This window comes from Gekko japonicus, unplaced genomic scaffold (assembly GCF_001447785.1).
Source record: "Gekko japonicus isolate JY-2015 unplaced genomic scaffold, Gekko_japonicus_V1.1 scaffold357, whole genome shotgun sequence".
NCBI classification, from domain to species: domain Eukaryota; kingdom Metazoa; phylum Chordata; class Lepidosauria; order Squamata; family Gekkonidae; genus Gekko; species Gekko japonicus.
Genome location: NW_015175366.1, coordinates 1,188,834 through 1,212,126, shown reverse-complemented (window position 1 = coordinate 1,212,126; position 23,293 = coordinate 1,188,834). Strand labels below are relative to the sequence as shown.

The window sequence follows — 23,293 nt, the reverse complement described above, 5'->3', positions numbered from 1 at the left end:
GGTGGCCCAGGAGGTCCAGGTGGTCCTGGTAAACCACGCATTCCAGGCAGGCCAGGTAACCCACGAAGGCCATGTATTCCTGGTTCACCAACAGTTCCTTGAAGCCCTGGGGGTCCAGGTGGACCAGGAGGGCCTGGTGGGCCATCTTTTCCAGCTATTCCAGGTGGCCCAGGATCACCACTAGGTCCTGGCAGACCAGTCTTCCCAGGTGAACCTCTTTGGCCTTTGGATCCAGGAAAACCTCTGGAACCTTTCCCGCCTTTTTCACCTTGTGGTCCAGTTGGTCCAGTTGGTCCTTTCTCACCCTGTGGTCCTGGTGGTCCTGGCTCACCCTTCTCTCCTTTTTGTCCTTTGGATCCAGGGAGTCCCATAGGACCTATAAGTCCTCTGTCACCCTTGGGACCCCTTGGGCCTGGAGGGCCTAAAATAATTTAAATATAGAGGAAAATTAGAATAGCAATGAGATTTGTTTACTATGAAGTAAATATCCTGTAAATGCAATTCATTTCTATAATAAGGACATATTTGGACTCAATATTTGTACCAATTTTAAAACTTTTCAAATGTGATGGCTTCCCTGCCCCCCATCCCTGGAACTTCAAGAAACTTAGTTTACAATACAGAATAAATTAGCAAAGAAACTAAATGAAACAAAAAACAAACAGGAGTCTTGTGGCACCTTAAAAGAATAACAAGTTATAAACTGAAAACAAGCTTTTGTGGACTAGAGTCCACTTCATCTGATGCATGTAATGGTTCCTTATTAGGTAGATATGACAGCCCTGTCCACTTCCCTCCTCAGAGGCAAGATTTTCCCTCTGTTTTTCTTTCCCTTTCTGACTGAGCCACCCTAGTGGTCTGTTTTCTACCTTCCTGAAGAACTCTGGCTGTCCCACTCTGTGTCAGTGTGATATTTTATTGCTGGCTCAGCCCAGGGACCTGAGGGAAAGATTGAGAGCCCCCTTTAACTTAAACCACTGAAAATGGCACTTATTTACTAAATATTTTATTCAACATAGAGGGGACATGTCAGGTGAAATCAGGAGCTGAAATTCTGAAGTAACTCAATGTGGATAACTCTGAGGTAAAACTAGTACATGCACAGACTTTAGTTCTTATGTTTCAGGCTAATGAGAGTTTCTTAAACTATCCACAGTTACTTAAATCTTTATGTTCTGCTACATAAGAATAATGAATTAAAATCGCAAGAAACTTTACAATCTCAACAGATTCAGCTGTCTTGGTGGGAAAGAAACCAACTAATATCTAAGTACAAAATAGACAAACAAATAGGTGTTAATATAAATATGTCTGAATTGGATAAGATATTATTAGGTCCGGAGGTTAAAATGATACAGAAGATATATTCTTTGTTGTTAGATTGTAGGACGACTGATAAGTATAACAGGACGTTGATGACTGCATGGTCCAGGAATATAGGAAAGAATATTGATTCAGATAAATGGGAGGGGATATGGCAGAATGTGAGATGGCTTAAGGCCGTACCATTAAAAGAAAAATGTTTTTAAGGTATGTCATCGCTGGCATTGGGCACCTGATAGGTTAGCTCGCTTCTATCCAGGAGTTAGTAATGTGTGCTGGAAGTGTAAATCTCATGTAGGATCCTTTTATCGTGTATGGTGGACCTGTAACGTGGTAAAAAGATATGATAATATCTAATATGATAATATCTAATATGATAATAACGCAATAATAATATGATAATAACGCAGTCAACGAAGTTACAGGTACCACTTGATCCTAATAGTTTTAGCCAGGTACTGGAAGAATGAAAAGATACCAGACAGATGGGATTTTATTAACAAAGTCATCGAGGTGATTGAAATGGATAACTTAACACATAAAATTCATGGAAATATGAATTCAGTTTTTCAAAAAAATTGGTCAAATGTATATGATTGGATTGAAATGAATATTTAAGCAACTTAAGTATTTTGGAAAAATGTTAAATTAGTCTATTTAGTTTATGCTTAAGAAGGTACAGAGGACGGATCTGTTTTAAATGTGGTAGCCAGACTACACGTTGTATGTTTGTTATGTTGTGTGTAGTTATAGTTGTGTATAACAAATAAAAATATATTCAAAAAAAGAAAAAAAATCTTTATGTTGAGAGGTTTTTGTTCCAATGTTTTCCAAACACTCCAGCACACTTTCTTTGAGTATTTACTGACTCATTTAGTTTCCAGAAGGCTGGTACACTCTTTTCAGGATGGGGGAGACTTGCCTTGGCAGTAGTATATGCAAAAAGGATCTAGGTGTCTTAGTATACCATACATTGAACATGAGTCAGCAGTGTGAAGCAGTAGCTAAAAAGACAAATGTGATTTTGGGCTGTATCAACAAAAGTATAGTATCCAGATCATGCGAAGTGATAATATCGCTTTATTTATTTATTTTTATTTATTTTATTCAATTTGTACCCCGCCCTCCCCACCAAGGCAGGCTCAGGGCAGCTTACACAATACATAAAAATACACTTAAAATCCATCATAAAACTCATTATAACAAATCAAACAAAAAACAGATCGGTTATCCTAAAATGCATAAATCACATAAATTTACTTTGCACTGGTTATACCTCACCTAGAGCATTGTGTTCAGTTTTGGGCACCACAATTTAAGAAGGATATAGACAAGCTGGAACATGTTCAGAGGAAGGCAACAAAGATGGTGAGTGGTCTGGAGACCGTCCTATGAGGAAAGGCTGAAGGAGCTGGGTATGTTTAGCCTGGAGAGGAGACGACTGAGAGGTGATATGATAACCACAGTAACTTGAAGGGCTGTCATCTACAGGATGGTATGGAGTTGTTTTCTGTTGCCCCAGAAGGTAGGACCAGAACCAATGGGCTAAACATTAGGAAGAACTTCCTGACAGAGTGGTTTCTCAGTGGAATAGGCTTCCCCGGGAGGTAGTGGGCTCTCCTTCTTAGGAGGTTTTCAAACAGAGGCTAGATGGCCATTGGACAGCAACGCTGATTGTGTGAACTTAGGCAGATCATGAGAGGGAGGGCAGGAAGGGTTGCATCAGTGTTTAGTTCTTGTGGCCCTTTCTTCCATGCCTAAGGAAATGTTGATCACCACTTTGGGGTCAGGAAGCATTTTTTCTCCTGGACAGTTTGGCTGGAGATCCTGGAGGTTTTTAGTCACTGGGGGTGTGGAGGGGGAACTATTTGTGAATGTCCTGCAGTGTGCAGAGGGTTGGACTAGATGACCTTGGAGGTCCCTTCCAATTCTATGATTCTATGAGCTGGGAGCTACCAGTGACAACCACTGTTGTTATCTTTTTAAGGTGTATCTTGTAGTAGCCTATTCCTGCATACCAGCCTGGGTTTATTAATCAGTGTCTTCACTTCATTGGGAGGGTATTGTAATCCCAAGAATCCTAAGAATGCTTGATATACATTTTTCAGGTATAAATCCTTTTAGAAGGAACTGGCGCAAATGTGGTTGCAATGTAGTGCTTGACTGTAGACTACATATTGTGTGGTATGTTCAGGGTAGTAGTTAGGAGCATGTAGATATGTGTAGCTGTCAGTGGGCTTTTGGTATAAGGGGATGATTATGCACCTATGGTGTGTTGTTGTACACTGGTGTCCAGAAAACTTGTGTGGACTGGTTCATACTCAAGTTGATGGTGGGGTGAAAGTTGCTCTAGTCCTGGTATAATCTCTCAAGGATCCATGCAGTGAAATGACTTCCACCCCAGGATTGCTGTCTAAATTTGCAGCCCCAAAGGATAATTCTTGAGTTTGCACCCCATGCAGGTACACAGGTATAAGGGGCTTTTTGCTGCTTAGTAGGTGGAAACATGAAGGAAAATGGGGATGTTTCACTTTTCTAGTGTAGAGCCACTCAGTGCCATATAAATACAGATTTTTTAAAAATATATATTTTTATTGTTGTTTTCCAAGCACAAGAAGAAGGAGATTAGAAGAAGAAGAGATTGGATTTATACCCCGCCCTTCACTTGGAGTCTCAGAGCGGCTTACAAACTCCTTTCCCTTCCCCTCCCCACAACAGACACCCTGTGAGGTAGGTGGGGCTGAGAGAACTCTGACACAAACTGCTCTTTTTCAAGGACAGCTGTGCCAGAGCTTGTGACTGACCCAAGGTCACATCAGCAGGTGCAAGTGAAGGAGTGGGGAATCAAACCCAGTTCTCCCAGATTAGAGTCCGCGCACTTAACCACTACACCAAACTGGCTCTCAGGAAACAATTACAGGTTTCATAAATTAAAAGGAAATCCTTACATTAAGCACTTTTTCTTTCTCTGCCGTCTTCCACGGTGCTTGCTCCCGTGGGAGTGCTGCGGACTCTCCCATTGGGAGGGTTGGGGGGGGGGATCCCTGGAAACCTAACACCACCATTCTTGAAGCCCATCATATATCCTTAAGTCTGTCAAAATAATTAAAATTATGATAATTTCTCCAGTCTTATTTCAAAGTCCTTTGTTGTGTCTCTTTGTTTCTTCCTGCTTTGGTTTTTCATTCCTGTTGAGCCTCTTGTATTTCCTTAATGAGCTCTTCTCCGGACTTTGTGTCATATGCTGTTAGTATTTTCCCATGAAAGGTTACTGATAAATGCCCAAGTGGGAGCCACCTGTATCTCTGTTTCATTTCATTTAGCTGTTGCACTATCGGACGTAAATTGCGTCTGGCATTCAGTATTTCAGCTGGCAAGTCAAGAAACACTTGGGACTGTAGTGTCTATTAATTTCCTTGCCATATCCAAAATGTTTTTTTTAGTTTTAGTTTTAATGTCCACAATTTCAGCAATTACATCCGGGATTAATGCCGGTGAGGTAGCATGTGTCATGTTCAGCCTATAGGCATTTACTACAATTGTTCCTGATAAGTGGAGGAGTTCTGATAGCCATTGATTTAAAGCTGTAGTTATCTCTTTGTTCATTTCAAAGTTGGGCGAGACCCCTCTAAATTTTAATTTACACTCTCTTACTTCGATTTCTAATAACATTATGTTTGGTTTTGCCCATGTTTCAAATGTTTTTAGTTTATTTAATTCCTGGGCATTTTTTTTGTTCCATCAAGAGCCGTATTTGCTGTACCTTCAACTTTTTAAACTTTGTTTGTCAAATCTATTTTGTTAAATACAGGTGTTATTATTTATTTTATTTCTGTTTTTAAATCAGCTAGCATTTCTTGTATTTGCTTTTTTGTAATAGAGTTCTCTCTTTTCCTTTTCCCCACACGTACCTCTTCATCATCTTCCAGCTCCATTTCTAGTGTGTGTGTGGGGGGGTGAGGAGTCTCGCTCAGAGGATTCCGATTCCACTCTTGTGTCTTTAGAAGTTGTTTTTTGTTGTGCTTTTTTGTTCGCCCATGCTCCTCTTGGTTTCCTCATATCTTGGGCTCAGTTTTGATCTTTTCCAGCAGCGGAAAGTTTATTTTTAATTAGTTTTCCAAGATAGTGGTGCGGAGGCTGCTCCAGGAGCGACCAAACGCTTTGCTGGTCGCCACGCCCCCCCTCATAAATACAGATGACCCTGGCTGAAGGAGGACAATGAGTAACCTATGTCACACCTAACCCATAGAGCCTCAGGTGGCCAAGGGGGAACTTCCAGTAGACAGGAAGAGAAGTGTGTTGGGGAATGGGGAAAGGAGTTAATTTTGGGGAGGGTTCAGGATTTCACGGTCTCCATGACAACCATGGGCCTGTCTCAGGTAATAACAGGACCCATACACTGTGCCGGTCATACTCCTTTTTTAATATATCTTTTTATTTTAAATTAAAAAAACTACATAACATTATAAACATTATAAAAGGTCATACTCTTAATGAGATGTTCTGCTCAGGCAGGAAGAAGGTGATCTGAAGGTGGGGGGGATTGAAAAACATCCCTTTGTCATGGACAGATCATTACTTGCCGGTATTGCACAGATACCAAGACTCTCCAGGGGTGGGAGATCAATTAAGATGGTCCAACCCTGTAGCCTGATGCAGCCATCTGGGGTTTTCAGACAGCATTATGGGATTTCCCTGCTGATATGGTCAGTGCTCCTGTTTATTCCCTGGTTGACCTCTGGAATGAGGAAACAACCTGGGCAACTGATATGATTGTTCCTAGGCACTCTCTCTCAGCTCTAAGAGCCTGAGCAACCCCTTGATTTACTGACGGGCTGTGAACAATGCAAAGACAGTGGAGACTGCCAGAGAAACCATGCAGAAAGGCTTGGGATGAATCCAACAAGGCATGGACTAGAGCTCGTTTTAAAGCCTACTCCTTGGCAATAATGGCAGTAAAGAAACAATATTTCTCTGCCACCACTGCATCTGCACAGTTTACATCTGTCGAACTCTTCTGGGTGGTTAGGGGTACCGGCCTACAGGAAGAAGTGGACTGTTCTGTAGCCCACTGTGATCATTTTGCTAAACACTGTGTATAAAATCTCTTCCATCCACTCCAACTTGGACTCCGCTTTAGCAGTGACAAGATCAGAGGGCACCAATTTGTCCTGTTGTGTGGGACACCTTTCAGATTGTTCAGTCTGACAATGTGCACTGGATTGTTGGAAGTTTGAGACCTACTACCTGCTTGTACAAGGAGCTGTGGTGGCTCAAGTGGTTAAGACGCTGAACTGCAGGCTGTGGAAGGTCAGTAGTTCAGCAGTTCGAGACCCGAGTTGCCGCATGACGGAGTGAGCTCCTGTCTCTAGTTCCAGCTCCTGCCAACCTAGCAGTTCGAGAGCAAGTAATTGCAAGTAGATAAATAGGTACCACTTCGGTGGGAAGGTAACAGCGTTCCGTGCGCCTTGGTGTTTAGTCATGCTGGCCACATGACCACGGAAACATCTTCAGACAGCGCTGGCTCTTCGACTTTGAAACGGAGATGAGCACCGCAACCCTAGAGTCGGATTCGGTTGGCTTTCGACCAAGGGAACCGTTACCTTTTACCTGCTTGTACAACCCACTGCCCTCCTGGCTGCTTAAATCTGCTGAGAGGTAAATGCCTCCCTGAGGGGTGGTAGTCGCCCCTGCCTAATGTGGTCAGTGGTGCACCCACTGCTAAAGAAACCTTCTCTGGGCCCAGGAGTGCTGAATAACTACTATTCAGTCTTAAACATAGCACTCTTGTGCAAAGTACATGTCTCTGAGCTGAGCAATAAAAAACCTTAAGTTACATCCAAGAGAAAGAGAAACAAATGCCTAGTGACAGATGAGCTGGGGACTGAAGGGAGTCCAGGCCTCAGATCTCACCATTTGGTCAAACTGTCCAGGGAATCAAGAGGATCAGCTTTAATTTCTAGCCCTGTAGCCCTAAAATCAGTAATCCAAACTTTGGGGTTGACTAAGGAAACTTTTTGTCTGTCCCCCAAAAGCACGATTGGTTCCAAAAAGGCACTTACAAGCTGCAGAAAAAAGAGATTAAAAACTGCCAGTTTGGGTGGACACATTGCACCAAGGAGAGAAGCATGTGTTGAAGGAGTTGTTCCAAGACTTTGAAAGGGAATTTGTCAAGCTTCTAATTCTTGCTTGCATTCCATGCTGAAGACTCACTCACTCTCTAAGTATAGGTTAGCTAGTCATTCCCTTTTGGTTACTTTCTTGTGGTCCACAGTATATGGAGCTGTGTTCCAATTATTTCCCATCTATCTGTGCTTTGTTTATATTACCACTTTTGCTTAGTTTTAAAGATCCATCCTCTTAAAAATCTTTTGGCTGCTTTTAAATCTCATTCATGGGAGCGGTGGTGCAGGCTGTAAATGCAGCCTGCTTTAACATCTGGCCGAACATCTGTTCGAGCCCCACCGTGGCCGGAGTGAGCTCCCGGCCTACATCCCAGCTCCCGCCCACCCAGCGGTTCAAAAGCCCGTTAAAGGGTGAGTAGATGAATGGGAACCTACCCTTAGTAGGGTAGGGGGCACCCCCTCGTCCGAGGAGTGTGGTGTGCGGCAGCGGCAGTGGTGAAGGAACAGCAATGATGGCGGTGACGGTGGATCCTGGCGGCAGAGATGAGGTGGCGCGGCGGAACAACGAGACCAGTAGAGCGATCCCTGGTGGCCTGCGGAGTTCCAGCAGAGAGCGGCCGTCGCGAGCAGCAGAAGGCGCGGAAGACGTCATCTCCCGGCGCGGCGGAGCCTATCGGACAGAGCCGAGGCCGGGAGAGACGAAGTAACACGCCGAGACAGCTGCCTCGCCTGAGAAGAACCGCGCCGGAGAAGAACCACGAGAGAAGCGTCCTGCCAACCGAAGAAGCCAAGGAAGCCGGAAGCTGGAGACCAGAAGGGAGAGCCGCCACCACCGGGGTGCTAGGTAGGCTGACCCAACCCCTGAGAATGTGCCCATAGTTAGGGAACTACAAAGTGACTAGCACTACAAATTGTAAACCGCCCAGAGACCCCCATGGGGGGGGGTTTAGGGCGGTATATAAGTCGAATGTTAAATAAACAAAAATAAATAAATAAATTCACATTGCCTAAGACACTTTACCATGTACAATACCAGGATCCAGCAAGACTCTGAAGGCATGGCACTGGCTGAGGGACTGAAGATAGAAGGGGGCATTCTTCTCATACATCTTTGCCTGTATACTCACACACCCAAGCTTCTAGTGTTCCACAGGGGAAGCGGGAAAAATAAGGACTCTGGCTGGTGACAGACTACAACAGGTTGCATGTAGTAGAATTGCATGTAGTAGAATTTATTACAGTTGCTAGACCAGCCACACATATATAGTTAGTAGTTTTTAGAAACATACAGAGTACAAAATATACAAAAATAAAAGATTTAAAGCTTCCATAACCTCTGTATCAATGCACAAAATCTAGCTACTTGATAAGTGATCTTAGAGTTCTTATCAGATAAAAGACAGTCAAGCTTGGCTTTGTTTGTGCAACCAGAAATCTTATCCAGCAATGGAGTAATAATCTCCAAACAAGCCTTTTTATAATATGGGCAACTAAAGAACATATGGTCAATGGACTCGACCTCCCTTAATGGGCAAGTACATAATCTTTCACGGTAGGGAATTTTCAAGGTAGGGGATATACCTGCCTTCAAGCACTGCAAAGGGGAGTGCAGAATTCCTTGCCAAGGTGAACGCCCTTCTAAATTGTTTATTTCCTGTATTGTATCAGGCCCTCTCAGGGCCGGGCATGCCTGGACTTGCCCAGGCACAAACACCACTAGCTTCATGCCAAAAGACAATGGGCCAGTAGGATCCTAGCCAGGCCCAAAGAAAGGGCTAGGTCCCAGGCCAAGAGGCCAATAGGTCTCTTGGGCATTGTAAATAGCCTATCGGGAGTGGGGGGGTGTTTGGTGGTGGGTTTCTCTGAGGGAATATAAGCCGGCCTGCGAGCCGGTTAAGGTGTCTTTGTTCCTGACTAAATAAAGGTATGCTTAGCTGAAATCACTCTCCGAATGCATACTTTTCATTTCCAAAGAAGCCAGATAAGCTGTCAGCACAACAGCATACTTGACATTTGACAGTGCAATAATGTTTGGTACACTAGAAATGTCAGTCTGGCATTCTATATCTTCAATTCTCTGCTTAGTTAGTCTTTTTGCTTGTTCAATTCCGCAAGATAAGAGTACCTCAGGAGAGAATCTAATGCTGTTGATGTGTCTTTGAACAGCCTTGAGCCAATTTAATTCACAATTATAATTTAGTATCAAAGGGAACAGCCCTTGGGGGTTAAGATGACCTTTTAACCACATATAGATGGATAGGATATGCACCCTGGCTTCAACCCTTATAATACCTGTCTCAAGTTGTCCCAGTTCCCCGGTCCTGGGACGGGACCCCCCACCCCCGGGGACGCACCCATGCCCTGACTCACCCCGACGGCAGCAAAGGAATGGAGAAGTGATGGCACCGCAGCCCTCGAAGACACGGCACAGCGGCTCGATGCCCAGCAGTTCGGACAGAGGTCGCAGCGCCAGCAGGGCAAGACCCACACAGTGAGCGCCGTGCCATGCCAACCCCAGGAGCTGAGGCTCCGGCCCCACCGAGGAGGAGCTGAGACCAAGCGGGGCAAAACACCTAGGTGGCGGCAGTGGTGGCGCGGCCCCAGGGCTGACAGGACCGCCGCCAGCTTGCTTGCAACCACGCCCCGGACGCCTGGAGAGCATCTGTGTATATAAGAGGGGGCGGGGCCAGGTCGGGAGGACGGGAGGTGGGGATGAGGGGCGGCACCGGGAGTGGAAGGGGGAAATAAAAGAGGAGCTCTTCGGAGAGACTGGGGAGGAACAGCGTGCGAGGGAGTGAAACTGCGAAGCTGAAGGATAAAGAGAGAACAGGAGCAGTATCTAGCGCACGGGGCAGAGGGACTTGAGGGGTGCCATTACCCCCGTCCCCTGCCCGTCTGAGGTCCTTCCGCAGCTCCCTTTTGTGATCCACCTCCGACTCCCAGCATTGTCTACCCCGCAGGGAAGCCAGGCGCCATGGCCACTGGTGGGTTTCTCCCAAGCCCACAGGAGAAGCATGTTACACAAGTCTTATCCAAGCATTGGATACACATCTAGGGACTTGTAGAACAGCTCTTAAAAACTTTGATTGTACTCTTTCTTGTGGAGGAAAGCATGAGCTAGGCGGTCCTGAGAATATTCCATATAGCAGCTGAGCCAAAGTTTTGGCCTTATATAATTTAAGGGCTGCAGGAACAGAATGACCCCCATGAAGTCGAAGAAATTTGGCTATGGCATTTGCCGATCTTTCTCCTTGATCAGCAGCATACTTACTATGATTAACCCTAGAGCCCGAAGCCTGTAAAACTACACCAAGATATTTAAAACTATTGACTTGCTCAATCTGGTTGCCATTAATCTTCCAGGACCTAAATTTGGGACTGCTTCCAAAAGCTACAATTTTGGTTTTCTGATAATTGATTATAAGGAGTTTATATCACAAAACATGGTGAGCCTCCTAAGAGCTCTCCTCAGACCAACAGGAGTTCTGGAAAGTATCACTGTATCATCAGTATATAATAGCACTGAAATATGCCGATTTGCAAGTTTGGGAGGATGAAGTTCGGAAGTGTTAAGCCAGCTAGCTAAGTTATTTATATAATAAATATACAACACAGGTGCTAAAAGGCATCCTTGTCTGATACCTCTAGAGGTTTTAATAGGATCAGTAAGAAGTCCAAGTCTACTGCATCTGACTCTTTAAAAAGAGCCCAAATTAGTAACAAGAGTCTTCTGTCTATAGTTGAATTCAAAAGTTTGTTCCATAACTGGGGTCTAGACACTAAGTCAAATGCAGATTTAAGATCGACAAAGGCAGCATAAAGTGAAGTTGCACCCCTAGCTGAATACTTCTCAATAAGGTGCTGAGGAGTCAGGCAGTGGTCAAGTGTAGATCTACCTGTTCTAAAACCCACCTGTTCATCTGCCAGGATGTTTTCTTGTTCTAACCAATCTAAGAATTTATCTAAGAGGTGTCTCGCATAGACCTTACTTATGATGTTCAACAAACTAATTGGCCTGTAATTGGATGGGTCCTCCTTCTTACCCTTTTTGTAAAAAGGAACTGCTATAGCCATACCCCAATACTTAGGGATATGGCCTGAATTATCAATATAGGTAAAGAGAGGAGCTAGGAAGGAGGCCCACCAATCCTTATTCTCTTTCAAGAGTTCTAGAGGAATACCATCAGATCCTGGGGCTTTAGCATTCTTCAGCTGGTCATCAATCTTGCCTATGGTTACAGGGGGCCATTTTGGAAGATTTTCTGCTAGTAATGGCAAGGAAGTTTGAGCATCGACTTCGTATATCTCTCTAAAAAAGGAAACACATCTATCCGCTGGAATGCAGGAAGTTATTCGAGACTTAACTCCAGAGATTCTACCTGTGACTAGCTTCCAAAAAGGAGATGTATTTTTATCTTTGGCTGCTCTAATGAGATCTCTCCAGAGATCTAGAATATTCTTTCTTTCTGCATTGTATTTATACTTTTTTTTTTGATCAGCAGGTTAGCTTCCTAGACCTGGGGGAGCTGGGAAGGAAAAGGTTTCTGTTGAAAGACCATGCACCAACCACTCTCCATCACTCTTGGCTGGACCCTGCAGAGAAGGAAAGGGGTGTGTGTGCTGAGAGGGCAGTTTATGACAGAGCCCTCCGCTGTTGAGGTCATAACTCAGTTTCCCCCTCTTCCTGTCATGTGACTGTGATGCCACATATTTTTGCAGTTTAGTGTGTCCCATTCTGCTTAGGGACTGGAGGTGGATCTCAGTTCAGCAGAAGTAGAAAAAATGCTTTAAGGGTTCTCTTTTTCTTATTTGTGAAATTAAGGCCCCGTTCACACGGAGCAGAAGCCACGCTAAATAGACGGAAGAGAGGCGGAGTTACCTGGCACGATCACACGGCAACATCTGGGGAGCGTAGAGCTCCCGTGGTTGAACTGTGGCGAACCGCCGATAAAACGGAGCAAAAAACTAGTACCTCGGAGGTACTAGTTTCCGGAAACTGCGGGGCAAGGGCGGGCGTCTGATCGCGTTTCCGGTGGCATCCGGCGCCCGTCCATGTCCCCTTGCGAAGAAGGTTTTTTTTCCCCCCAAGTCTCCGTGGTTGCGCATAAGCACTCAACGGAGCATGCGCATTCGTAGTGTACACAAAAAAAGAAACCCAGTTCGCCGCGCCGCGCGCTTCTTCGTTGCGCGCAGGCATGTGTTGTGATCGACGCCTCTCCGTAACCACGGAAGCTCCACGGTACCTCCACAGAACCTCCACAGGAGGTATGATCACTTTACTGCGTGTTAGTTTGCCCCGGGGCAAACAGCCACACTTCTCCCCCGCAGTTTCCTGCGCGTGTGACCGGGGCCTAAGCAGCAATGAATGGCTTAAACCTCTCTCATTTCCCCCTACAGCCATGATCTGAATCAGGTCTTGCAGGGCTGTAATTCAGCTTAAAATGATGCTGGGAAGATAGAGGTGGACATACCACAGTGAGTCTTTCTACATTCAGTCTTTACTCCCAATTTTCCTGGAACTCAAGGCAGTATGCCCTTGATTGGAATAATTTCCTTTCATTCTGCATCTGTAATTATTCTTCAACACTTTGTGCCAGAAACTCAAGTCTCTGCAGATTATGCTTTCTGCATGCTCATGGGGGAAAGTCTGTTTTGAGCCCTGATTGCTTTTATCCTTTGGAGAAGGAGTAGCCAAGGCACCAGCATGATACTTCTTCCTTCCCTTCAATGCCCTGTGTTCTCTCCTTTTTCACAGAGCCCTGGCTGGTGGAAGGAATTCTTCCAGGAAAATCGGAATGACACTGAGGGGATGAGGCATTTCAGTGTTAACAGGGCAATGTTTGCTAACATTATGTAACAGGAATAACCTAGGGATAATATACAATTATCAACACTTAGTATCAAATCAAAATGCAAACCATCAATCCATGCATCCATTTTTATTTTGAGGGAATTGTTTGTGATTGAAGTCTGTCTGGCTTAGAAGTGCTTCTTGAAAAACTGTTTTTTTCCAGTAGCTCTCCCATCCTCCAAACGGCTGTGGACTCTAAACAAATGTAAATGTTCAGCAATTGCCTATGAGGAAACCTGTTATGTAAATTGGCCGCCTAACATAGACCAAAGAGAAAGAGGCTGAAACAGGGGAGGGCAGTGGATGGCGCTTAAATATTTGTAGAAACAATTCCACTTAAAGTAGTAATATTGATTTCAAAACAGAATAAAGGTTCATGGCGAAAGCACTTCTGGGAGGTGCGGGGTAACAGTGTGCTGGAAGTAGTCTGAGTGCTGATCCCCCTAAAATAAATGCAGAACCAAGAAGAAGCCTCAACACAACGCAGCAGTGCAAGCAGGAGGGAATGCAGAATGGAAGACTGAGATGTGTTCAGAAACCGAGGAAAAAGACGTGTGTGGAAAGGGCCAGTGTCTTATCTGTGAACAAATTTACGTCCATGGCTATCTCAGAAAGTGTTCTTTGATGTACAAAGAAATAGCATGGCTAGTTTAAAAGCTAGTTTTAACTATCCATTGTTGTTTTTGCTAAAATTGAATTGTTTGGGGAATAGTTGAGCTCATATTTTTATTCATTTCCTCTTTAGGAGGGATTTGTGCTTGATGTCCCACATACCCTTCTAGATTTTGTTTGTAAGTTAACGCAAACATTAAAAAGATTTTCATTAGGGAAAATCCCCTAAGATCCTGATTTGAATGAGATGATACTAGATTAAAAGATGTTCAAATTCCAGACAGGTTCAGGAAGGCTGATATATGAAAGGCTGGATTCATATGTGACGAAAAAACCACTAAGAAGTGAATAAGGATTAGACAAGATCAGTGGTTTCATATTGGCTGATAGAGTAGCTTGTGTGCAGTGAAAATGTATTCATTTATTTAAATATTTATCACTCTTTTCTCCCATACTAGGGACTCAAAATGACTTACAAAGCAATATACATATGAACAATATGAGCAGTACCTGAAGCCCATATCCAAAGCATTATCAAAGACACTTCTTACCTTGCAGGATGGTGAAATTTTTAATGAGCTGGCCATGCTTGGAATCCACCAGCTTCATTTCTTCCATTATTATCGATAAATTGGATACTTCTGTATCTAATCTTGTCCTCATCACATCCTGTTGCATCTTGAGGCTAGTAGCATCCAGGCGAATATCTGCTAATGTGTTGTTCATAAAAGTCAGCTCATCTGTGTGTTTACTAAGAGTTTCTGTGCATGTTGTCCTGACCTCATTGAGGTTGCTAGTTAATGTCCTTAGATGATGGGCAGTGTAACTAATATTGCTAATGATGTTGACTATATCCGTCTCAAAGTTCTGAAATCGCTCTTCTTGCTGGTTAAACTTGGCAGCTGTTCCATTTTCATATTTTTTATGGCGCTCCTGGAGATCCTTCAAAGTTTGATCATTAGCTTGTGCAATAGTAGTGATGTTGTCCATCTGCCCACTAAATGAGCTAAGCTGACTGCTCATATCCTCAAGTGTATCGTTATTAGATTTGGCCAAGGCTGAGTTGTTGGCTGCTAACATCTGCAAATTCTGAACTTTTTCTTTAAGCCACTCAGTGTCCTTCCGTGCTTGGAGGGCAACCTGCTGAAGATTTTGAAAGTCACTTTTAATTCTTTGGATAGCCTGACTTGTATCATCCACAGATCTCTGCAAAGCACTGATAAGATCTCTTTGCTGGACTTGGGTCTGGTTCAGGTTGTTTAGGTTCATGATGACTACACTATGTGAATGTACTTGGCTTTGCAAATTTGTCTGAATGCTATTCTTGTCTTGCTGGAGCTCACTGATATAGCCATTGTAGACCTGGAGAGTCTTGTTGACATTGAGGATCATGAAAGAGTTGCTATCCAGAACACCTTTCATTTGGGTCTGCCTGTTATCTAGCACACTTCCAGATTCCTGTAACTTTTCTAGCGTATCTTTGTTCTTTGCTGTTTTCTCTGAAATCTCATGAAGTTGCTGATGCAGGGCCAGGATATCAGCTTTGAAGTTGGAAAGTTCTGTATTGACGTTCTGGGCTTTCTCATCTGTTTCATTACCTGAAAAAAACAGGGTAAAGAAGTTTTGTTTACTGTTTACACTAGGAACTCTTAGGCAATCTCATCATTTGACTGGTGAGACACACTAGAAAATGTCTGGCATATGACCATCTGTTTTTGATTCCTGGGAAACAGAATGACCGTTCTATTGGCATTATGTTGTGAATCACCTGCGCATATTAATATAACATGTTAGATCTTTTTGGTATAAAACAAAAGGTACAACCTAGAGACAGGCATGACTAAACACTACTGATTTCACAAGAACCAATGTATGTAATAACTTCTATTAAGACCAAACCAAAATAATACAGGGTTGATCTTAATACAATGTATTACATGGCTTTTTCTTGGACTTTACTATGGCCCAAGATAGCTACCTGCTTTTTTTTTTTAATTTACAAGAGCTTCTAATCTTCTGTGGATTAATTAAACATGTGTAACTACTTAACATTGAGCCAGAGCACTGGCCACCTAGTTAGTACTTGTTTTTCTGACTGAGAGCTACTCTTTAAGTTCTTGGGCACAGGTTTCCCACAGCCCTGCTATCAAAGCTGCCAGCCATCAGGCATGTATACACTGTATGTACTGTGCTCAGCATGTAGCCAGTTAGACAATAAGAGATTCAGACTAACTACCAGCTAGCAAAATATGGAACAAGCTGGTAGGTTGGTACAGGATCAACCGCAAGTTTTTCTCTAACGGAAACAGATGCACCAGCAAGTGCTTCCTTAAAAAAAAAAAAGGAAAATGCAAATGGAATTTAAGTATTAGTTAACTGTTGGAAAAATCAGATCGAACAATAAACTAAAGAAGCAATGATCGTGTTAGTGCTTTTGAATGCATATGGATTACCCAGGTTCTTCAGGCGACTTTCCACTTTTGAAAGTTTCTCATTGTATATGCTGTGTGATGTGTTCATGCCACCAGTAGCATTATCCATTTTTTCTACAACTGGAATAAATGAAGACAATATGTTAGCAAAACAATTTTATGACCTGTTACAGCACAGAATCTGACTGTCAATGTGGTGCTTGGCTCCTCTGTAAAGTGCACTCACTGTGGAGGTGGGTTAATGGTCTGCCCTAAGGCTGGGGAGATGTAGCAACAGGATGTCTTCAAAACTTTTTTTAGTGTGCAGCACAGCAAGGCAGGGAACAACTTAACAATGGCTGGAGTCCCAGCTACCAACAACAGCAGCTCTAACTAGTATATTCCAGGAGACACAGCCATTCATGTGAAGAGAGGCGTTCCCACTTAGGACCTAAAGAGACAGGTTCCATATACTACAGGTGAGACTGACTTCACCTATGGGACATGCATATGAAGGGCTTGTCACTATCTCCAAATGCTGCAATTGTCATTTGAACTTATGCTGGCAGAGGGACTGTAATGCTACAGAGTTTGGGGTGAACTCAATATTTTATGCTGCTTTTTCCTGAGACACTATAAATGGCAATAATATAGTGGGAGGGAGATGATAGGATAGATCAATATTAGGAGCAATGATCCCCCTCCATAGGTAGTGGAGGAGCTTCTAGGGACATTAATTATTTTCATGCTCAAGGTCTAATGAGTCTCAGAGCGGGAAGCATTTCTCCCTTGTTCCACTTGGTTGGTTACTGTGGGAAGCAAACACAGTTTCCCATTTGTTTATGGTATGCTTCACTGACAAGCTCATTTGAATTTCTGTTAGTTTTGTATAGCTGTTCTAGAGACATAAAGGGTCATGGTGTACCTTGGCCAGTGCTGTTTGGTTTTTGCTCTGCTTCCCCTAATTTGTATAATCTGAGTTCAAATTCTTTTATTACCATTTATGTAGATTTATTATTTATTACTATACAAGAGCTTTCAATTATTCTGTTAGAATAATTAGAAACCAGATTCTAGGACTATCATTTTTGTGTTATAAACTGTAATGGAAATGAAAACTGGTCCTGGCAAAGTTACAAGTAAAAGCAGATCACTCATAGTCTGGTGCCTCCATTCACTCCCATTGCATATTGAGGGACTCTGCCTGGACCATATCTTCTAGAGGGCTCAGACTTCTGCAGGATTTACATCATCTCCTTTTCCTGTAGGGCATATGACTACTTAATTGGATCAATTTGTGAAGTACATACATCTTGTGAAGTACATACATCTTGCTGCCTCTAGAGTTTCCATGTTTCTAAGAAGACCCTATAAAGTTTTTCCTGTCCCTAAGATTTGTGTAAGGGATCTATGCAGCTAATGCCTATTTACTTCCCTCACAGAATCATACTTTACAAAACTGTTACTCTGTTTAGTTGGATTCTTAATTTTTGTTCCAGGAATTTGAAAAAAGGTCAGGTTACAAATGAAATTGAATGTCTCAGATGCCAAGCCGATTGCTGCCAGCATCTTCAGCCCCACAGACTTCATTGGTACATTATAATACAGAGGGCTCAGGAATGAAGGTTCCATCACTAATACATCTTCCTTCCCTTCTCTCAACTGAGCCTGCCTGTTTTCATCTGGCAAAAGTTGCATTCCTAAGGATACTTAGTAAAAACCCAGTCCTTGGAAATCAATGAGGTGTAAGGCTGGTTCTCAAAACATGGGCTGGACATTTCACACAAACAGTAAAACATTGGGATTGCACACATTCGCCGTTAGTTATGACCAAGGCATCTGCATGCACTCTTTTTCTGTGATCCTTCTGCCCTCCAAAAAGGAAATGGGGTGGTATGGGCTACAGGAACTGAGTGCATGTGCACAGATGAGCATATATTTATTTTATTTTATTTATACCCCGCCCTCCCTGCCAGAGCAGGCTCAGGGCAGCTTACATAAAATGCAGTACCCAAACCAAGAATATAAGTAAAGGCTTAAAAAACATAACATAAGGTGCTAGTCAACAATTTAATTGGTGATGGCAAAAGCAGGGAAGCATCAACATACTAGAGAATATAGTCGGTAATTGATTTTAAAGTCGGTGAAGCTCAGGCTGTCGGTGGTGGTATTGGGCACAGGGCCTTAGGGTGTTGGGTGCAGCCCCTTAACTAAAGGCCTGGTGGAAGAGCTTCATCTTGCAGGCCCTGCAGAACTGTAAAAGGTCCTGCAGGGCCCTGAGTTCTTCCAGGAGCTCGTTCCACCAGTGCGGAGCTGCCACTGAAAAGGCCCTGGCCCTAGTTGATGCCAGCCTGATGTATTTAGGGCCCGGAAGGGCCAGATGGTTTTGGGATCCTGACTGCAGTGCTCTCTGAGGAACATGTGGGGAAAGGTGGTCCCTCAGGTAGGTAGGCCCCTGTCCATAAAGGGCTTTAAAGGTAAGCACCAGCACCTTGAAGCAAATCCGGTATGCTATAGGCAGCCAGGCAGTGCTTTTAGTGCAGGCTGAATGTGCTCCTACATGGGGAGACCCAAAACAGCCTGGCTGCTGCATTCTGCACCAGCTGAAGCCTCTGGATTTGGGACGAGGGCAGCCCCATGTAGAGAGCATTACAGTAGTCTAGCTTCGAGGTTATGGTCCAGCAGGCAATTCTATGAACTGTCCCTTTACCAATCAGAAAACATATTTGGTGTAGGAGAGAAAGTGTATTAATAAGTCTAGTATTGACAGAGGTATCATTATAGTATATTCTGTGAACACTTCAATCTTGAAATGCATTTTTTAAATTCCTTGTATTTGTTCCTTTTTAAATTGGATTCTGGCTTGACAGGGAGATAATATGACAAATGTGCAACATACCTTTGTATCCCAGAATAGCTACTGTTATTGTCAGCAAGACACATAATATATACAAGAGTATGATGGAAAACTTCAGGGCCCAGTTACTTTTACACTTGGTGCATTGTGTTCCTTCCTGAATACCTGCAAAAGAACACAAAACTTTAGATCTAGTGGAAATCTGCAAGGTTCTTTTCTGTTTTGATTCTTGTTACACACACAATTCTGCAAATGAAAGACTGCAACAGCACATGCTAAAAGGAAACAAGGTGCCATACCATATGTTAATCTGAAGGTTTGAAAGAGACTAATTATATAGTCATCACTGGAAACAAAGTTGACTCATGCATTGACACCACTGGGGATGTGTACAAATGTGCCCCCCCCAAACAACAACACCGGAGTGTACAATGCTGGTTTTGTCTGTTGCCTTGGCTCAAACTCCAGGAAGGCTGCCCCCTTTTTTGGATGAACCACACATATATTCATTAAATTAAATATTCAGTCTCACTTTACAGAAAACCACAGATGATTTTTTAAAAGTTGAGAAACTGGTCTAGAGAAGAACTAAGGAAATGGAAACATAACATCAAAGGGATATAAACAACCATCATCAGTTTAACCGCTGGCCAACTGACAGCATTGAAGTTGTTGGACTTTGGTTGGAGAAGGGTTAGGAGGGCTGCTGGTTAGGCTTTAGGGACTTCAGGTATTCTGAAGATAGAAAGAGTTTGGGTGCTGTTCCTGTCAAAAGCAGTTAAAAGTTAAAAGCCTTTCTGTTCCATATTTTAAGTCTGAATCAGTCAAACAGTTCTGTAACTGTTACACTTCTCCAGGACCAAGCTCTCTAGTAACACTGAAAGCCCTGGAGAAAAGGGAAACGAGGAAACAATTACTCCACACATACCACTGAAACTGACCTGCTTCTTAGTTGTTTTCATCAGGCCTACTGTGTGTTTCTTTCAAATCTATAATGCCCTCACAACAGGGCCAGTGAATGCCAGGTGGCACCCTGGATCCGAGCATTGCCCTCACGAAGGACTAGAAGCCCCGAAGAGGTCCCCAAAGCCTCAATTATAAAAATAGAAAGTTTTTAAAAAAGTTTGTAGGGTGTGAAATTTAACTCCCTAGTTTCTCGGTCTGGAGATAGGGTGCCATCACAGACCATTGTTTAGCTTTAGTTTACATGTACTGTTCAAGATTCCGACCACAAGAAGAATCTTGCCTTAGTTATAATTGTAAGGGAAAGCTTACAGGAACTGTAAAATGGACTTCAGCTTTATATCTTTGAGAAAAGTGAACCTATAATGCCCCAAACCGATGAGATGTTGCTAGAAGAGCCATGATCAGCTCTTCCTAGTATTTTGAAAGGGCTAATAGCTGCCATGTGGGTCTGATCCAGGTCGGACCTGGAGTTCATAATGAATTAAGATTTCCAGTCTACGGAGATGAGTTCCCTGGAGGAAACGGCAGATAAGGAGGGTGGAATGTATGACACGCTTCACTCTATCCCCAAATCTCCAGGAAAGCTCTCGGTGCTTTGTTATAACCCCAACTTTTGATATCAAGAGTCCTTTCTAGACTATAATGCCTTTATCAGTCTGGCAGGATATAAGCCACATACTTCCCTTTTTTTTCAGGTTTTCCAGGAAATACAATAGTAACATCAATACAGAGGTGTGCAATTGTGCTGCAATCAATGCTGCATTCATTCATAGTGCTATTCCACTGAAGATACAGAAAACAGGGATTAATGCAGCTATCTGATTCTCTGAATAATGAACTTCCTTCAGCTTTTACCCTATTACCCTATAACAGAGCACTTTAAGATTAATACACTGCTTGCATCAAATTAATGAGCTGGTGAAAATTTATTCAAAACTCTTTAGGAGTAAATTATGCTTCCATAAGGATTAGCCTCTGGCTGGTCTTTTTCTCCCCTACATTGTGAACTGTTGCTTTTCAGAGACTCCATCAGAGGCAGCATCAACTGCTTTTATTAAGGACTGATAACAGAAGTTCAAATAAACCCTCGTCCCTCTAGCTGCAACCATTTCCATAGCTCTCTGGCTATGTGAAGAATTAAACTTTCACAGTCCTTTACCTGCTTCTACAACACACCTAAACTTTTAAAAGTGCAATTCATCACAACAGCCCAATGCAAGCAATAAAGTAGAGCAGTGCAAGTCCAGTGGCAGAATCTGGGACTGCACTAGAGTTGCCAGGACCTCCCAGCCACCAGTGGGGAATAGGGTTGCCAGATCCAGGTTGGGAAACTCCTGGAACTTTGAGATGGAGCCTGGAGAGGACAGGGACCTCCATGGCGTACAATGTCATACAATCTATTTTCCAAAGCACCAATTTTCTCCAGGAGGACTAATCTCTGCACTCTGGAGATGAGCTGTAACTCCAGGGGATCCCCAGGTCCCACTTGGAGGCTGGTATCCCTTGACAGGAGTCAAGTCAAAGGCTATCATCTGAGGTGTTAGATAATTTGGGATGTTGCTCCACTGCTAGTCTGAAGCCCAGTGATGACTGAAATATTCCTGAAGAAATGGCCAAAGAATTGCAGTGAAACCCGACTTAGATCTAAGCAGTCTGGCCAACTGGGAGGGAAGGTGGCATGATGTAGCTGCTTTCATCAGATCTTGGAAGAGACCACCAAGACTCTGCAGAGGAAGGCAAAGGGCAAACTACCTCTGCTTCTTACTTATCTTGAAAGCCCCTTGTTGGGGTCGCTATAAGTCAGTTGTGACTTAACAGCAATTACAAACATTATCTGGCAAATTAACATTAGTAACCTGGCATAGTAGTATTTTGAATCCTCATCTTTTCCCTTCTGTGTCAGATTTACTGTTAACTCAGAAAGCAAAGGAGCTGCAGGCACAACAAAAGAGGAAGTTACTATTTAAAACAGCCTAGCTAACCACAGAACATATTTCCTAATCATTTTCCAGATACCAGAAAGCTTAAAACTATCACTTGTGATCAAATTTGCTATAGTCAGCCACTAAATTATGGAAACTTCCTTGTCTAGTAATGGGAACTTCTGAGTTAACTTGGGTATCCTGCTAATGAAAAGGGAGTTTTGTAATGTTTGGTTTGCTGGGGTCAAGAAGAGGAGAAAGTAGTTAGAAAATATACTTTATTTAGTAATATTAGTGCTTATTTAGTTGTATCAGTACAAGTTCTCGAACTAAGTTAAAAAAGCTATGGTTAGGGCATGAACTGGGAAAATGCTGTTAAGTTCGTGGTTCATGGTGTGCCCAGTTCACAAACTACAAACTGTCATGAACTTTTAGGGGCCAAATGAACTCGTTTAATTCATTAATTTCATGATGTGGTAGAACACTTTCCCAGCATGCTAGAGACACAAAACTTGCACAGGATCTCCAGCTGACTCTCCTCTACTTCCCCTCAAAGTTTGGTGGGGATTGGATTTATGAGGTCCAAGTTGCAGCCCCCCAAATAAGTTTCCCCCATACTCCATTGTTTCCAGTGGACTACGGTCAAACCGTAGAATCTCTCAGTAGAAGAGTGCAATGTACTAGTGCCCAGCAGAGGGATTTACATTATTGCCAATGGTCCTTCAAGCCTCTCCCATTGTTTCCAATAGCAATCCTGTCATTCATTTTAGTACATCCCCCCAGTAGAACCTAGTGCCATTGTGGCAATGCCAGCTCAACAGGACTGATGTAAAGCACAGAATTACACTCCAAACCAGGGCTAGGGGATTGCAAGCCCCGCAGAACCAGTGCAATGTACTAGTGCCCAGCAGTGGCAATGCAAGTAAAAGAGGACTAATGTCAAACCAGAGAATCCCTTTAGTATAAACTGAAGGGAGGGGGACATTTTTTTCAAGCCCAGCAGAACCAGGACAATGTACCCAGCAGAACCAATGGCAGCGCAAAGCCAACAGGACAAACATCAAGACAGAAAATCTCTGTCGTAGAAACTGAAGGGGGGGGGGAGATTTTTGCAAGCCCAGCAGAAGCAGTGCAAGGTACTACTGCTCCTCAGTATCAGTGCAATCAAGGAGTGTCCAGCAGAATCCAGTGCCATTGTGGCAATGCCAGCTCAACAGGACTGATGT

At 43.3% G+C, this 23,293-nt stretch overlaps 1 protein-coding gene across 1 annotated transcript in view; it reads right to left on the bottom strand.

The window, feature by feature from the left end:
* COLEC12 (collectin subfamily member 12) overlaps positions 1–23,293 on the bottom strand; it is a 175,668-nt gene that overhangs the window by 9,972 nt on the left and 142,403 nt on the right. Inside the window, exons 3-6 of the mRNA XM_015425463.1 lie at positions 19,222–19,344; positions 16,365–16,463; positions 14,463–15,509; positions 1–421 (exon numbers count right to left, since the gene is read on the bottom strand). The exon at positions 1–421 is cut by the window's left edge and continues 23 nt beyond it. Coding sequence (XP_015280949.1) covers positions 1–421; positions 14,463–15,509; positions 16,365–16,463; positions 19,222–19,344 — 1,690 coding nt within the window. The remainder of the gene's footprint in view (positions 422–14,462; positions 15,510–16,364; positions 16,464–19,221; positions 19,345–23,293) is intronic.